Consider the following 18,994-nt stretch of genomic DNA (forward strand, 5'->3'; position numbering starts at 1 on the left):
TGTTTCTGACTTCTTTTCTTGTGATTCTGACTTTTTTATTGTGATTTAGACTTTTATTGTGATTCTGACTTCTTTTCTTGTGATTTAGACTTTTTTCTTGTGATTCTGACTTCTTTTCTTGTGATTCTGACTTCTTTTCTTGTTATTCTGTGGAATAAAACAAGTTTAGGGTCAGTAATTATTTATTTTATTGAAATAAATTAATACTTTTATTCAGCAAGGATGCATTAAACTGATCAAAAGTGACAGCAAAGACATTAATAATGTTACAAAATAAATCTATTTCAAATATTTGCTGTTCTTATGAACTTCCTGTTCATCAAAAAATCCTATAATAAATGTGTTGTAAATTTTGTAAATGTTTGTAAATCCTATTTAATAAATGTCCCTGTTTTCAACATTGATAATAATCAGAAATGTTTCTTGAGCAGCAAATCATCATATTATACTGATTTCTGAAGGATCATGTGACACTGAAGACTGGAGTAATGATGCTGAAAATTAAGTTTTGATCCCAGGAATAAATTAGCCTATATTTAAAATATATTCACATAGAAAACTGTTATTTTTAATAGTAAAAATATTTTACATTATTACTTTTACTGTATCTTTGATCAAATATTACCCCAAAAATCAAAAAAATCGTACTACCCTCAAAACTTTGAATCCCTTAACCTATTGGAAATGAATTTAAATACAAAGTATATGCAGTCATTCCTCTAGCCCCGCCTCTTTATGGGCGGAGCCCCACAGACATGCCCCTCTCTCTCTTTCAAACACACTCTCACATGCGTTTAGAGTTTCTTCCAGAGGAAACTTCCCACAGTCAGAATGAAGGAGAGCATGGATCCTGTGGTTCACACACAGTAGTTCCCGGCCGTGTCTGGACTCGATCTGGAAGCTGTGGCTGTCTTGTGTGTGTGTGTGATGTCGTGGGGTTGTGGATTGAAGTATCTGTTTTCTCTGCCTCCGGTTCTCCAGCAGGCGGGCGTCTGCTCTCTCCGAGCTCCCGATGACTTCTCCCGCTTGGAGATGGTCCAGCGGCTGGCCAAAGACGGATATCGCTTCCTTCAGAACCAGAACTACCGGCTCCCGGACCGCTCCGCACAGGTACCAGCGCTCATCAGATTAGGAGGTCACCATGTCCGCTTGTTGAAGTGTTTTTAAAACACCTTTTCTAAAGCTCATGGGTAAAGCACTCTTGAAAATATAGACTCCAACAAGCTGTCACAGGAGATTTTAAGATACATAAAGAAAACCATATAGATTGACCGATAATTTTCATATTTAAGTCTCTGATCAATTTAAATTTTTAGGATTTTGGCACATATATAACTAAATAATAGCCTGATTAGACTACAGTATAAATATATAATATAAATTAAGAATATTTTACTGTTAATGTCCATAAATAGATAAAATATTATTATTGTTTTTACTATTATTATTTACACCATTGTATTCATACAAATTTGTTTAGCAAAATAAACCATGACATTATATTTACAACAATAATAAAAATAATAATATAGTAGTTATATTATTATCATTTACACCATTGTATACATTTTGCATAATAGAAATAAATAAACAGATAAAAGCTAAAATAAATAATTGCAAAATGTTTGAAATAATAACAATTTAGTACAGTTATATTATAATTAATATTATTACTGTGTTATTATTTACACAATTGTGTTCATACAAATTTCTTTTGCAAATTAAATAATTGCAATGTATTGCAATAATATGAATATGGTACAGTTATATTATTATTATTGTTTACACCATTGTATTAATGCAAATTTACATGGCAAAACAAAATAATTGCAATATATTTATTACTATTATTATCATTAATAATAATAATAGTAATAATAATAATAATAATAATATGGTAGTTATATTATTATTATTATTATTATTGTTGTTATTATTTAAACAATTGTATTCATACAAATTTGTTTTGCAAAATAAAAATAAATATATATATATTTGCAATAATAATACAATTAATATGAATCTGGGTTACACCATTATATTAATGCAAATTTATATGGTAAAATATGTATTATTATTAATAATAATAAAATGGTGTAGTTATGTTATTATTATTATTTACACCATATTCATACAAATTTGTTTTGCAAAATGAATAATTGCAATATATTTGCAATAATATAAATATGTAAACATCATTTGTTTTAATGCAAATTTATTTTCCAAAAACAAATAATTTCAAAATATTTTTTTTATGTCTTAACTAACTGTTAAGCTAAAATGCTACACATTTCTCACTACTAACGTCAGTTGTATTCAAAATGTAGTCAAATTGATTATGAGTCAAGAATAGGCAACAGCAAAAGCGTTGATATCTCCAGCAGTGCTGATTGTTGAGTATGAGACTGTGGTCTGCTGTGATGTGAGTGTTTGACTTTAGTAAATCCTAGCGTAACGTGAAGCTCACTGATGGCACTGGCGTGGCTGGACTTGTCTGTGAGGATGGAGCTCAGTTTGTGAGTCGGAGAGAGAGACTGAAGTGATTAATCATTTCTCGTGACTAATGCCTCTTATAAACTGTGCTCACTTCTGTGAGAATCACCCCTCAGGCAGGCTCGTTCTGTTTTACATATGCATCAGGGTTGAGCATTCATCTTTAAGATTAACAAAAGATACAGCTCTGGTTTTTGTCTGTCTGTAATGTGAGTTTAAGCTTGCAACAAACTCCTTGAGCTAAGAAAACCCTCCATTATTATATGTGATCATTTAAAACGTAAAATTATAATTATAAATAACGAATCAGCACTAAGACTTGAGGGGTTTGTTGCAGCTGCCATCTTGAAAGTATTTCTGACTAAATCCTTGGGTAAATGCCTACTTTTCACAATCCAATCAATCAAAATCAAGCCCCGCCCCTTTCCCCCTAAATTTTTCTTTTCTTTTTTTTCTTTTAGAGATGCATCATAGCTAGGAAATCAAATGGATTGTAAAAGTAGAGACCAGAAGTTGTATTTATAAACGTTTTCCTAATCTGCATAAGGTGTTGTTGATGTATGAACCCCTTCAGGGTTTAAAACTACAACCTGTCAGTTGTTTAACCCTTTTATTCATATTTTGAATTAGCTTTTATATTCATATTTTCATTTTCCGTTTTAATTGAAGTTTTAGTAATTTTGTTGTGTTTTTGTATGTTTTATTAGTTTTTGTTTTCGTTAATATTCCTATTTAGCTTTAATGAACTTTCATTTTAGTTTTAGTAATTTTAGTACATCTGAAACTTTTTTTAAGTTGGTCTTTTATGTAATATTTAATCTTTAGTTCACTTTGTAAAAAATATGATATATATTTATTTAAATACTAAAAGATAATTCCAAAGTTATTATTGTGTTAAATGACAAAAGCATCAAATAGACATTACAAAAAAAAATTGCATAAGATTCAACAGAATGTATTACACATAAACGGCTGATTCATTCAGGAATGAAGTAAATGGCTCTCTTTATGAATGACTCATTGCTTCACCTGATTTATTTGCTCAAAATACGGATTCATTTAGAAACTAAACACCACTGTGGTGCTCATAGACGCTCAACTCTCGCTTTAATATTTTCGTTGGCTAAATTTAGTAAAAATAATAATAAATAAATAAATATAATATAACACAATATTAACTTATTTATGGAACTGTTGAATAAAATCAATATCATATTTGCACTTGAGCTATTCGGGACAAAAACAGCACTCATGTGATATTGCTTAACTATCATGATAGGTATAAATATTGACAAAAAAGTCATACTGAGGCATTTTTGCCCTGATATCTTGAATTTTAGGGGAATCTAACTGCATTATAGGCCACATCAGGCAGTGAGTATTAAAATTAACTCTAAATTAATTAGGGGTGCGCCGATCCGATACTCAGTATCGGTATTGCTCCGATACTAGCAATATTTGCCGGATCGGGTATCGCCAGACGAGACCATCCAAATCCGATCTGATATTGTATAGCCTACGTTATTGTTATACAACACAAAAGGCACAAAAACATTATAAAGCGCTATAATGTTTCCGTGTACTGTATTCCAAGTTTTCTGAAGCCATTACATATAGTTTAATGTGAGGTACAGATTTAAATCGTTAAATTAATCTTCACCTAAGTGCTTCCCTCCGCTGCGGCTGTCAATCATTCTCCATTCATCGTCAAACAGCACTCGGGTAAAACAGTCAACATGATGAAACACTCTCCAAGATGAGTCAATGTTCCTATTATTATACTGTAGATATGTAGATAAAGGTCTATGGTTTGCATAAAAGGACTTTAACGTGCTGGAGTTTCACATGTTACTTTCAACCGGGTGTCTGTTAGATCACAACAACTCCTCAGTGATCACAACACTGGAGTAGAGAGCGATACAATTGCTCTTCACACGCACATTAACTGAAATTTAAAACTGTTAAAAGGCTCAAACAAATGAATAAATAGAGAAATATATGTATATCTTACTTTTGTGCTTTGAACTTTTCAATGCGAAGCGCTGCGCGCCGTGACTCCATGTTGCTTCGAGCGCATTGTTCTGCGCACGGGATGCGCATAAGGTTTCGTGCCGCTCTGAATTGGAGGCTTTCATATTACAATACTTTTGCGCAATGGCAGTTTATTGATAGCCTTAGTTGTTCTGTCCAATCTATGTATCATATGTTGCTGCTTCATTAAAAAGTTGCGCTTAAAATTTTAAAATAAATGTATTTTAATCATATAGTATATATTTTGTCTGTATTGTTTTACAAAGTAAGGAAAATAATGTTTAAGTCAAGCTTTGATGCCTTTAACAAAAGAATAATCACAGTCTCTTCCCCACAGTGAGGCATACAGATACAGTTTATTAGGTAATTTGGCACTGTTTTTTTAATTATTATTTTAGTATTGGATCGGATCGGTATCGGCCAATACTGAGTCCCAGGTATCGGAATCGGTATCGGAGGCAAAAAATTGCGGATTGTGCCACCCCTAAAATTAATAAACTGTTTATTCCTTCATTTTATATTTAAGTGGCACTCCTCGCCTTCCATCACACACATTGTCGGCAGCAGAAAAAATGACAAAAAATGTATTGACACAATCCAGCTCATGTTTACATTGGACCGAAGTGTTGCATTGTTTCTTTTCCCTGTTCATGAGCTTATGGTTTTATCACAGACTCCAGAGAGGCCTTAAATAAGCCAGGGTGAAGTCCGGAGACACACACACAACGCCTGGATTACACATTCGTTCATGCATCTATTTCATAAGGAGATCTTTATGCAGCTTTTGTAATCAAATCATTTCCAGAGTTATATAATGGGATTTCCTTTCCCGGATCCTGTATAGAGACCAAGGGTTGTGCTGCGACCTTAGGTGGAGTTTGTGTGTGTGTGTGTGTGTGTTTGTTTGGGGTGTTTTGGTCCCATTTCATTGTTTAGAGTAAAGATCGTGCTCTTTGGTTTTTCCAGGAACATGGGAGTTTTCTGTGCAACTTTCTGCCATAATTAAAGAAACAAAGCAACGCACACTATCGTACACTATCACACACTCTCTGTGCAGAAACACAGGAAAGGAACACAGAGTGCTTCCTCTGGCCTTTCCTCTCCTCTCTGCTGTGTGCTCTCTGGACTGGTTCTCCACCCAGCGTGAGAACCGACGTCAAGCGCTGACCCGCAGGACAGCTTAAACACACACTTCTGCTTGATAACTGTCATTACTGACGCCGGCGGTGTAACACACCTGCTCGTGTCCTCCCTCATCAGCTCATCTGGGGGAAAAAATTGCTCCAAAAAAAACAAAAGATACACATGAAGTCTCTTCTGCTCACCAAGGCTGCATTTATTTGATCAAAAATACAGTGAAACAGTAATAATTGTGAACTATCATTACGATTCAAACTGACCATTTTCTATTAGAATATATTGTAAAATGTAATTTATTCCTGCGATCAAAGCTGAATTTTCAGCATCATTACTCCAGTCTTCAGTGTCACATGATCCTTCAGAAATCATTATAATATGATGATTTGCTGCTCAAGAAACATTTCTGATTATTATCAGTGTTGACTTCAATGCTTCGTATTTTTAGGAAACCCAACCATGATAAGTTTTTTTGATGAATAAAACGTTCAAAAGAACGGCGTTTACTAGAAATATAATCTTTTGTAACATTACAAAATAAATGTCTTCACTGTCACTTGCGATCAATTGAATGCATCCTTGCTGAATAAAAGTATACATTTTTTTAAAACAAAATATTAAAAAAAAAATCTCACTGACCCAGAACTTTTCCACGGTAGTGTAGTTGCTATATTATTCTCTTCTGTCTAAATAAATAACAAATAAAACAATAAAAACTAAAATAAATCATATATAATGTACAGTATGAAAAAATGATATTAAAATATTATATCTCTAAAATATTCAATTAACGATATTAATGGGATTTGCTAAAGATTACATTTAGCACTTTTATTATATTATTAGCGTTTTTTCCTGTGCGAACCCGGAGGCGATACGTCACATCAGTTGATGTTCAAAAGGAACATGTTTGGTAAAGAAAGTTTTCAGGAGCTGAGGAAGTAGAAGTAGAGCACTTTATAAAACGCACACACTGAATGCAATGCACACGTCTGCAAAATGCATAAATGTACAGGAAAGCGCGCGAGAGGCTTGGATGGTTTGGAGGAGATCAGGTGATGCTGTAATATCCCGGAGGACGAGGGATGGGGTTTTCCGACAGGAACTGGAGGATGTGAAGGTCTGGGTTCATATGTCTACTGTAATCTGATGTGGTTATGATATAATCTGGTTTAGCTGATGCTTCTGGGTGAGCACTGAACCCTCATTATATCTGATCATGTCACGTCAGACCTCATCATTTTGTGGTCATATATGATGGCATTATGATGCCAAACTGACATTTTATGACCATATTCATCCTCACATGCTCTGAAAGCACACTTTATGTATTATTTTATTAGTATGTGCCTGCAGATCCTTTGAGAACTCATGGAAACGTTCAAAATGTACCGAAGCACATTCACCTCTTTCCTTCTTCTGTTACGTAATGCTCTCACTGCCAGCTTGATTATAAAAATATATTTTTTCCATGAGCGGACAGGCTTTTATGGCCAAAATCTGTGTGCCTAACTGACATTGAAATGCTGTGTGTGTTCAGTGTGTTCTTTGCGTAAGTACTCGTTCTTTGGTGCATTAACTCCCCAGAGAGACGCGGGTTGATTTTGGAAAGGCTCGAGAGGAATACGGACACGGCAGATAAACTATTTGTTATCGTTTGCATCGCTAACATTTTTCCCAGCAGCATCTGGCCTGGTGTTTGTTAACGTAGGTGTTTTTCCGTGGAATTACGTAACTGCAGGAAAATCCTATTAGCGGTGCTTTTTATAAACACATTTGCAGGGAGAAGCAGCGGAGGCTCGATCTGATATCCAGGCTTGTTTTGGAGTGTTTAGGGAATGTTTGGGAAACATTCCATGTTTGTTCCGGACTGAATTATTTGTGGTCAGACTGGGGAGTATTTTTGGAATGTTCAGACGTTTTTTTTGGAATGCCAATTCCGGTTAAGTAACAGCGAAAGGTCAGAGGTCATGTTTTGAACCCCACGTGTCCGTCTGTCCGTCTGTGTTTCCCTTCCTCCTGCGGCGTCCCAGCATCCTTCACTCTGCGGGAGAGCGGGTGAAAAGACCAATCATCAGTCTCTGAGGCCCGAGACAGGCAGCGTTCTCCCCACTGAAGGTCGTTCAGGGATGGAAGCGTTGTGTGTGTCTGAGTTTCAATTGCTAATGGATTTTGTATGTTTTAGTGAACATGTTCCGGAACATTTTGTCCTGGGTTTCGATGCCTGTGGGCAGTTTCAACACGGTGACGTCGATAGCATTGTACTGTTGTCATGTACAGGGGTCAGTGTGTGTCTGAGCACAGATATTTCTTACATTTCCATGGATTTTGACCCTTTAAATGGCTTGCGCACAGCTCTCTTCCTCGTGTTGATGTTAAGGAAAGGAAGTTGGGTTGAGAAAAGAATCGAAAGACTTGTTCTCTTTTTAAAATAGCTAACATTCAATTCAATTCACATTTATTTGCATAGCCCTTTTCACAATACTTATTGTTTCAAAGCAGCTTTGCAGATAATGCATGTGTCTAGATTACAACTAATAGTGTTTAGTTTACATATTCTCATTTCGGTAGCACTTTATTTTACAGTCCTGTTCCCCTTGTACACACTATGTACTTATTATTGTAATTGCAATAACTAGGCACTCGCACTGAACCTACACCTGAACCTAACCATGTAGTTACCTTTACCTTTCTTAGGTAAATACACTGTAAGTACACGTACTGTAAAATAAAGTGCAACCCTAATTTTGTACAAAATTTTGTTCAACTTTGTACACACTCACACTCTTGCAGGAGCAACTGCAGACAGTTTTTTCAGATGACCGACTTTGAAGTCCTGCATTAAAGCATGTCATCACCTGTGTGACTCCGCCCACCTGCTGGCAGACAGACAGTATGGGCGGAGCTTATGATGTCATTTCCCTGTAAAGGTGCTCAGTTAATGAATGAGTCGTTTCAGCGGACGCACGCGACGCTTGCCACACACACCGCCACACATCTGTCTGATAAAAGCCCTGTTTAATGCTGTGATTCAAACAGCAGATGTTCATACTGATGACACCAGATTTTAAGACACCTGGACTGATATAATATTTAAAATTACCTGCAGTTATTGGGATTTATTAATAGAAAAAACTGATATAGCTAAAAGATCTATTCAATATTTATATTTGTGTGTTTGCTCTGAAATTACAGCGAATGCTTTTTTTCAGACCAGATTTATTTTTAGTAACAATCTGTAAAAAAACATCACTACCTTTTCTATTAGTGGGGTCAGGAGTTTTTTTGTTTTGTTTGTTGGGTTTGTTGTTGAAAGAAACAATAATGCATTAAATTGATCATAAGTGACAGTAAAGACATGTTTAATGTTACAAAAGATTCTAATTAAAAAAAAAAGCTGTGCTTTTAAACTTTCTATTTCATGGTTTCCACAAAAATATGAAGCAGCAAAACTTTTTTCAACATTGATAATAATCAGAATTGTTTCTTGAGCAACAAATCATCTTATTAGAATGATTTCTGAAGGATCATGTGACACTGAAGACTGGAGTAATGATGCTGAAAATTCAGCTTTAATCAGGTATAAATTACGTTTAAATATATATTCACATACAACACAGTTATTTTAAATTGTTATAATATTTAAACGCAGCCTTTGTAAGCAGAAAAGACTATAAAACAATAAAAAATCTCACTGATCTAATACTTTAGTAAGGAACAATAGTAAGGAAATGTTGTTTATGTGTTGGTATATTGGTGCATATAAATGAAAATGATTAAATATCATTCATCCTTGTGTGAAGTAAAACCTGTTTGGAAAATATGGTGATTATTTTCAAAAAGATTTTTTTCACTCCATGTTTTATTTTTTGCAGTAAGCTTTGTTTTTTTACTAAGAATAAAGTGCATTGATAAATCAAATATTCACTTCTTGATTTTATAGCAAAATTACTGTGGTCATATGTGATTACTCAATATGCCATCCAGCAGAGTAGAACATGTTTTTTAATAGTATTTAGTATATAGTATTTCAAGTATTTACACCTGCAGGCTACAAGACTATAATAAGAGCTGGATTTCAAACACAAAACCATCCGATCCGACGGAATGCATTTGAATGTGTGTATTATGATTCACACCTGTGAATCCGGCAGGTGTGTGTGAGTCTGTGTGATAATGTGAGACATTTCAGATTTTCTTAATCCTTTTCCTGCCTTTTATCTTTCTCAAACGCTGCTGTCCAGACACGTCTAAAAGCACACACACACACACACACACACGCACGCACGCACGCACGCACGCACGCACGCACGCACGCACGCACGCACACACACACACACACACACACACACACACACACACACACACACACACACACACACACACACACACACGCACGCACACGCGTACGTTGTTATGTAGAGCATCAGTGAATACTGATTACACAGTTACCAGTTTGATTCATTTGTAAATTCATAGATCATTTAGCAAGAATTGATTTCAAGTTACTCTGTTATTTAGAAAAGGCTAAAACAGGAACAGGTATTGATGAAGCTTTTCTGTCTGTTTGATTTTGGGTTTTTTCCAAGTGGCACACAACCACAATATACACACTATATTTGCAGTATTTAAAGCATGCATTTCAAATATTAGAAATTCCTTCCAATGTTTTTGTGATTCTGCTGTATGAATGTGACGGTAATGACTCTCATTCCTCCCTAATGACGAGTTACTTAATTGAAACACAGAGAGAGATAGAGAGAGAGAGAGCGAGAGAGAGAGAGACAGAGAGAGAGAGAGAGAGAGAGAGAGAGAGAGAGAGAGAGAGAGAGTGATAAATATGCAAGCAGAAACTTGTTGAAATTGATGACAGAAATACACGTTGTGATATACTTGCATGCAAACATGTCTGTTTTTACAGTTTGTGTGGTTTGTGACTGAATGATTTGTGAATGAATGTCATTCCAAACCTTCTTTAATGAAACATGATATGAGAATGTATGAAGAATATCTGCACTCATGTGACTTGTGCGCTATATTCCAAGTCTTTTGAAGTTAAAAAAGTGTCACATTTAAAAATTAAAAGGGATTTATTAAAATGTAAGTTTAGCTCTAAGCCGCTGTTCACTAAAGATCTTGATATTCGCCCTAGTTTTTCTTGGCATGTTCATGAGAGAAGTAGTAATGAATAATTGAATGATTGAATGTCAAATGACTCAGTTCACATAGCCAGTGTTAATGATAACAAACTCTTCCTGAACTATTATGCCTAAGTAAGAAACCCCTGTGTTTTGATGTGTAATCGTGTGGTCTCCTCATGTTAGCTGTGGATCAGTAAGTGATCGTGTGTGTGTCGGTCTCTCAGGCGCAGGGGGAAAGTGTGGTGCGTGTGTGTCTGAAGGAGAGGGGTCAAGACGTGCTGGTTCTCCAGCGAGTCCCATCAGATCCTGCGTCTCCACAATCGGCCGGAGTCAAAGATGACGACGGTGATAAGAGGTGAGGCCACGCCCCCTTACTGACCCCTCCCCTTCTGTGTACATATCTTAAGCACTTTCATCTTCCAATCAGTGTCTTCCCCTCTCTTCCTATCACATTCCTGAGGTTTGCTTCCTCATTACGCTGTCAGCAGGGCTTGAGGAGGGACCGCAGCCTTGTGTGTGTGTAAACACACTCGTCTGCTTTAAACTGCGAGTGTTTTGTGCTGCACAGTTTGTTTGCAGGTTGCTGTGAGTTTGTCCATGATCACACGGGGGAGTCGATCCTCTCTCCAGCCCTGAAACAGACTCCTGCGCTGGGCATGACGCGTCACACGTGTCCCTGCTGGAATGGACGGCAAGACTTTTGTAAAACTCAAACCCGTCACTCTGGTGCAGGCAGAAGAGGATGATGATGATGATGAAGAATATTGGAAATGCAGCAACAGTCTGGAGGCTGAAGATGAAATACCCACGTTTAATATTCCTCATTTTCGTTTCATTGACGATGATGATGATGATGAAGATGAGCATGATGAATATGTGATAAACAGACAGCGATGGAGCGGCTCTTGTTCGACGTGTTCCTCCTCTGATGAAGAGTACCCATGCGACTCTTCCTCTTCTGCTCTGTCCGACAGGTACGTGGTGGTGTCCGGGACGCCCCACAAGATCCTGGAGCACCTGCTGAGTGACCTGCGTCTGGACGAGCACCAGGGGGCGGCGGAGGGCAAAGAGGCGGGTGAGTGACTCCAAACATCACTGGATGAGTTTCGGATTAGCATTTCTGAAGTGCATTTTTACCTGTGTAATATTTGATGTGAAACTGAGTATTCAGTGGGAAATAATGTTGTCTTATTCATCAATAGTTGAATACATCTGCGATCGCTGTATATGTGTATATATATATATATATATATATATATATATATATATATATATATATATATATAGACACAATTGAACAATTATATTTATACTTCATTTTTTATATATATATGTGTGTGTGTATATATATGTATATATTTTATATATATATATGCTGTATATATATTTTTAAATATTCTATTTTATATATTAATATATATATATTAAGTGTTTATAATATCACAAATATATATATTACATTTTTATTTAATATAATATGACTGAACAATCGATTTGATATAGTCACTTAACGAATATATATACAAAACTTGTTTTGTTTTTTGTTTTTGTTCCAAATAACTTTAAAAAAGGGTTTTTCCCATGAAGCTATTAAATCTACATTTTTAATTCTACTATTTTTGTATTCATATGAATTATAAATGTCATATAATTGTTAAATATTATTGTTATAATTATTTGTTATTAATATATATATATATATATATATATATATATATATATATATATATATATATATATTATATTATATTATATAAGTTAATAACAACAATTAGAAATGATGACATTTTCGTGTATTTTATTTTAATATTTTTTTTGTGTTATAATCTATATATATATATACGTAATTTGTAATATTTTATATGTATTTAATTAAATAATAATACATAATATATATTCGTTAAGTGATTATATTAATTGATTGTTCAGTCATATTATATGTATGTTCCAAGTAAGTGGCAAAAAAAATTTCCCCCATTATGCTACATGAATAAATATCTATAGCAATACTCCTTGTGGTATAATTATGGCGTTCTCTTACCAACCTAAACTAGTTGGCTAAATAGCATTCGGTGTAATGTTGCAAACAGTAGCAGCACAAGTGAGGAATATTACTCTTACATCATTTGCTGTGATCTTTGTGGTCACTGGTCAGATTCGATCTCATAAAGCATTCCAGCTGTCAGTTATTTCACAACGTGGCGTGTCAGAACGACTCAGTCCATCAATGTTTCTGGCATGCTTTGTGTCTTAATGCCGACAGGGTTTTCTTTTGCTTTCGGTTGTGTAGAGTTTGTGCCTCCAGGTGTCTTTGGTCTCTGAAGTTACACCGCTGCATGTGAAGCCAAGTTTCTGAGGAGGTTTTTGAAGTCCTGCATGCAAAACCGATTGATTTGCGCCGAGAATTGGTTACAGTTACTCTTTTTATTCTTGCAAAAGCATAATTATTCATGAGTGCGTTTGCACACAGCGTAATGTTTGCAGGCAGAGGGCTGATAGTGTGTGTGTGTGCGTGTGTGTGTGTGTTTAGTTTCTGAAGGTCAGATGAGGTCATTTATGACCTCAATCCAAATTCCCAGACTCTAGAGTCTAGTGTTCGACTGGAAAAGACCTTCTCTGAGACATCCGGAGTGATATATAACATCTTTTTATAGGAAAGACGTTTAAACATCTTCACTGAGAGTTTTTAATGTTTGCATTTAATCAAAGACACCAAATAAGGAGAAAGATGCATCCCACAGCATGATGTGGGAGTGAGGTGAGGAAGAAAACAGAAAAAAGCTGCAAGATAATGAGTTTTTCTGTGTGTATGCATGTTTGTGCATGCGTATATTTAATATATGTGTGTGCGCGAGTGTAATTCAATTACCCTTGTGTGGTGCATAACACACCCATAGGCGATAAATTAGCCTCACAGTGCAGTGCATCCTGGGTAATTACCGGTGTGTTGGCAGCTGTGTTTAGCATTAAAATGTGCGTTACGCTACTAAGAAGAGAGAAAGGCTTTTTACCTTTCGTTACATGCCAACAGTCTCACTATTTCCTCCAGGATCAATGCAGACATGTGTATTTTGGTGGTAGTTTCTCGTTAGACACTCCCATAGACGCCCGGTCGCCTTCAGACACTGATATTAGATTGACTTGACTTGCCGTGCTTGGCCTAGAGCGGTGTAAAATGTCAAACGGTGTATCATAGAGAAGAATAACTGGAACAGCGCTCTGACTCTGAGTCAGTGTTTGTGTTCAGACCTGCGTTAGTGTCAGTGATAATTGTTCAGAGACTTCATGAGAAATCGTGTTACAGCTTTCCCGGCGGGAAACCAGGCAGTTCAGAGAAGCAAACGGCATCCGTGGTATTTTTAGGAGAAAGAGGTGTGAATTTAATCATTATGACTATATGAGGCTAAAATCCAGTTGCTTTAGCTTTCTTGGGTGTTGCAAACTCGTATATGCTGTAAAGGAGAGCTTTTAAGGGTCCGTCTGACTGCAACAATTAAACCTTGAACCCTCTCCATATGGGGGTATTTAAAAAATAGCTATATATACAGAACTGATCATCTAAATCTGCTTTTTAATGGTTTCGGTAACCATGTAGAATTTGATTCAGTCATTAGGGATGCACAATATATCAGACACCAAATCAGTTTCTGCCAATATATGTTCATTTTTAATGTTATCGGTATCGACCCGATAAGAAAATTTTGCCGATATATTAAAGCCGATAAATAATGGATTATTTCTTTCAAATGCTTTCATCATGATGGTTTTGAAATACTTGAAATATGATTGGAGTCACTTCGAAAAGCAAAATACATTTAAGTGCAACATGTGTAGCGCACGTCTGCCATATAGGTTACATAAAATTATAATGAGAATTATAATAATTATAATTGTGAGACTTTTTTTTTGTAATCTGGCTCTCAAAAAGTATATAAAAATTTCGATTCCAATTTATCGGCCACTATATCGGTTATTTGCTTTCAAATATAAAGAATTATCGGTTATCGTATCGGCCAAAATTTGAATTCCGATGCATCCCTATCAGTCATAGTGCATATCTTCACTTGACGAGAAGAACGACGATTTTACACAATATTTTCTTAGATTTTTTTTTATACTTTTATATTTATTTATATTTATAATATACTTATGTAATATTAAATAGTAAAAAAAAAACTATTATTGAGGACTGTGAGAAAATATTGACACAATATTTACTCAAAATTAAAAAAGTTTTATTAATTTATTGTGTTATATTTATGTAATATTGCAATGTATTTTATTTTTGGTACTGTCAATACAGAATTGACAGAATAGAAAGTATATTTTGTATAAAATTTCGAAATTTTCTTTGCAAGTGGGATACATTTATTTTAATCTCTATCAGTATTTTACACAATATCTACTCAAAATAAAACATTATTTATAAAAAAAGTTATTTACATTTTTATATTTATGTAATATTTTAGTTTTAGTTTTAGTTAGTAAAAAAAAATTCTAAATTGAAAAATATTTAGTTTATATTTTTGTATTCATAACACATAATATATATATATATATATATATATATATATATATATATATATATACACACAGACACACATAAAAGTGATAATTGACAGAATGTAGATGATTTATTATGATGATCCAAACAGAAAATGTTTTAATTTGTGTAATAAATATTCATTCCGCAAATTATAATTCTTTTTGTTTGGATCATCATAAATCATCTAAATTCTGTCAGTTATCACTTTTCACTAGATTTACATATCACAAATACAATAGTTTTTAGTATGAAATGAATTCCATATAGTCCACGATTGGCTAACTGTGCTAGAAGCATCAAAAGACAGCTTGAGTTTTGTTAGACAAAGTGATCAAGACATTTCGTTTTGACCGTGACCTCTCTGAAAGTCGCTGTATAATTCTCACATTTCATCCCTCCTGCTTCTTCTGACTCTTATTTGGTTCGGTCTCTCAGCAGTCGGTGAAAATGGAGCGATGGATTGTGGGCCGGCGTTCTGTTAGCTCAGGCAGTCGATGATAAAAATGGAAATGAATATTTATCAGCAGACGCAGAGAAGACAAACAGAAAGGATGAAGGGAGATGAAGAAGGGGTTTGTGGGTTTTAGAGGAATGCAGTGCAGAAAGTCTTTGTGGTTTGAATATTTTTAAAATAGTTTTCATTATTGCCAGTAAAATTTCAACCAGTGTTACATAATATTTACTTATAAAAAAAAAATGACTACAATATATATAGGCTATATTGTTTTATTTCTTATTTAAGGCTGTCTATATCTATGTATATATTAAATAGTAAAAAAAACTATTATTTCGGACTGTGAGAAAATATTTAGACAATATTTACTCAAAATTAAAAAAGTTTTTGTTATTTATATTGTTATATTTATGTAATATTGTAATGTAATTTCTTTTGGTACAGTCAATACAATTTCTACCAGTGTTTAAAAACAATAAAATAATTATAAGTATATTTTGTATAATATTTTTAAATTTTCTTTGCAAGTGGGTAGAATTTATTTTAATCTCTAATAGTATTTTACACAATATCTACTCAAAATAAAACTGTATTTACAATATATATATATATATATTTTTTTTTTTTTGTGAAGTAACATGACACATTTCCTCTAAGTTCAGTACGTATCATCAGGGCTTTGTCAAATCACTAACCCCAAGTATGAGCACTAGTAATAGTGACGCTTGCCTCATCAAACAGCACTAATTAGCCCCACGTTCATGAAGTTCTCATTAAACACATGAACTGTAGATCAGCTGTAGGTGTTTCATTGTCTTTGCGTGTGCTAATATCTGCTGATGATGGGAACATCATTCCTCTATTCGGATGCGGTGGTCCATGATGTTTGACTGTGCGTTTGTCTTTCAGAAATGCTTCTGGACGACTTCTTGTTGACGTATCTGGTCTTCATGTCCACCAGTGAGCTCTGCCAAGCCCTGCTGGGACAATATCCTTCGCCATCACTGCAGCGTGCTCACAAAAGCACAGCCCTATAGCATGTTTTTGAAATGCCAGATGCAGATGTATTGTGTATGTTATATAGTTAATCAGTATGCATAGTCGCATATAAAGGCCTAAAGTGCTTGTGTGTAGATTCAGTCGATGCTGTTTGCACACAGAGTCTGTTATGGGTCTTTAACCAGATCTCACCTACTGTACGAAGCGTTCCCGAGGGAAGGAGGAAGGAAAGGAGGCCCTCTTCAGGAAGAGGAAGGTCCTGCACCTGGTGTCCCAGTGGAGCACTCTCTACAAGGACTTCCTGCGAGAGGAGGAGAACGTCAAACTCTTCATGAAGGTGATGCCGGTTCTGGGAAGCTATTTATGTATATATATATATTTGATGTATGACATTTATGAGTGGAATCTGTGGTCTTACGGATGTGATTTAAAAACTGGGTAAACCGTCTGTCTTCTGCTGCTGTTGTTGGTGTGTTGGTTTCAACACATGAAATCTGATCCGTTTTCAAAAGCAGATACGAAAGCAGCATGACCAATGTAATGCTGATTATATAACAAAAGCTAAGAGGTGAAAAATTAACAGTTATATTACAAAATATTTATTCAACAATATATATATATTATAATATTTTTTAAAAATGAGTCTATCAGGAACATTTCTAGTAATTTACAGAGTATTTACTAAATTTTAAAATATATATATATTTATTTAATTATTTTTAAATATTTTTTTTCCCAAGACTGCCAGTGAAATTGCTACCATTTTTACACAATATTTACTAAAAAACACATTTAATATTTTTACATTGATGCGATATTTTAATATTAAAAATATTTTTATTATCTTATCTGTAAAATTTCTACAAGTTGTTTTACGCGATATTTACTCAAATTATTTTATTTATATATTTATATAATAATTTAGTATTTTTTAATATTTTTAAGACTGTCATTAAAATTATATTTATATAATATTTTAGTATTTTCAAATATTTTTTTTAATACTGTCAGTAAAATTTCTACCTGTATTTTACATATTTACTCAAAATAATAAAAAAATATTAAAATTATATTATTTTTATATTATTTATATAATTATATTATTAATTAAATTATAATATTTTAATATTTAAAAAAAAATGTCAAGGCTGTCAGTAACTATAAGAAGCATTTAGTTGCCTGAACCTGCAGTGAAAACGTCTCAGGTTACGACTGTAACCTATGTTCCCTGAGAACAGGGAACGAGACAATACGTCAACGACGTTATGGGGAACGCCTCAGGCGTGACAGGTGTCTGAAATCACTATCAAATCACGTCAATCATATTGACCGGCGACAGCCCGTGAATCATTAGCGTGAATGATTAACGTGCGACCTGGAAGTATAAAAGGGCGCCTTGCAAACATGACAAATCACCTTATCGTCTGAAGGGACTGTACGGTAGGCAAGCCCCGAGGCATGGCAGGGAGACGTATTGTCTCGTTCCCTGTTCTCAGGGAACATAGGTTACAGTCGTAACCTGAGACGTTCCCTTTCGAAGGGAACTCAACAATACGTCAACGACGTTATGGGGAACGATATACCAACGCCGCCATGCTAAGGGGAGTGCATGCCAAGTGGCAGTGACAACTGTCAGAACCAGCAACTTCAAATGAAACGCTAGAACCACTCACCCTCAGGTCACACTGGGCTGTCAGTGACAGCATTCCCTACGGTCATAGCCCAAGCTACAGCCTCACAGAAAAACCTTCATAAACATGGTTAAATGAAAGGTCTACCAGGGCCGGCTCCGGGCCTGGAACCTCAGCTTCCAATTAGAAGGGGTCCCTTCTAGGGAATGTGGCTAGGGAACCGAAGGGAACCCCAGCCAGTCACTATTCAGGGGAACGTACTCACCCCGAAATGCCACCAGGACGGCCTGACCTGGCGCCAGTACATAGACACTTAGTCTGGCCAAATCCTGTCTGTCTGAAGACAGAGCCTCTGGACAAATGCCTTAAGGCATCCAACCCGAGGGACTGCGAAGCTGGCAGAGAACCACTCGGCCCGGATCTCAGAGACGGGATATCCCGGAGAGTATGACTCAGCATAGTGCTTTCCGACCCTTGCTAGCGAGGGGAGTTTCTCTACTCGATCCACGGATCAACCCAGTGTCTGTGTTTCAAAACACTGAGGAGGCCTGTGAAGGCCTAA

General features: G+C 35.3%; 1 protein-coding gene across 1 annotated transcript in view; it reads left to right on the plus strand.

The window, feature by feature from the left end:
• rapgef5a (Rap guanine nucleotide exchange factor (GEF) 5a) overlaps window positions 1-18,994 on the plus strand; it is a 73,120-nt gene that overhangs the window by 31,565 nt on the left and 22,561 nt on the right. Inside the window, exons 9-13 of the mRNA XM_077194862.1 lie at window positions 982-1,110; window positions 11,027-11,157; window positions 11,777-11,877; window positions 16,712-16,790; window positions 16,994-17,138. Of these exons, the coding sequence (XP_077050977.1) occupies window positions 982-1,110; window positions 11,027-11,157; window positions 11,777-11,877; window positions 16,712-16,790; window positions 16,994-17,138 (585 nt within the window). The remainder of the gene's footprint in view (window positions 1-981; window positions 1,111-11,026; window positions 11,158-11,776; window positions 11,878-16,711; window positions 16,791-16,993; window positions 17,139-18,994) is intronic.

The sequence above is a fragment of the Siphateles boraxobius genome, unplaced genomic scaffold (genome assembly GCF_051911475.1).
Source record: "Siphateles boraxobius isolate OS27281-9 unplaced genomic scaffold, OSU_SipBor_1 33, whole genome shotgun sequence".
In the NCBI taxonomy this organism is placed as follows: domain Eukaryota; kingdom Metazoa; phylum Chordata; class Actinopteri; order Cypriniformes; family Leuciscidae; genus Siphateles; species Siphateles boraxobius.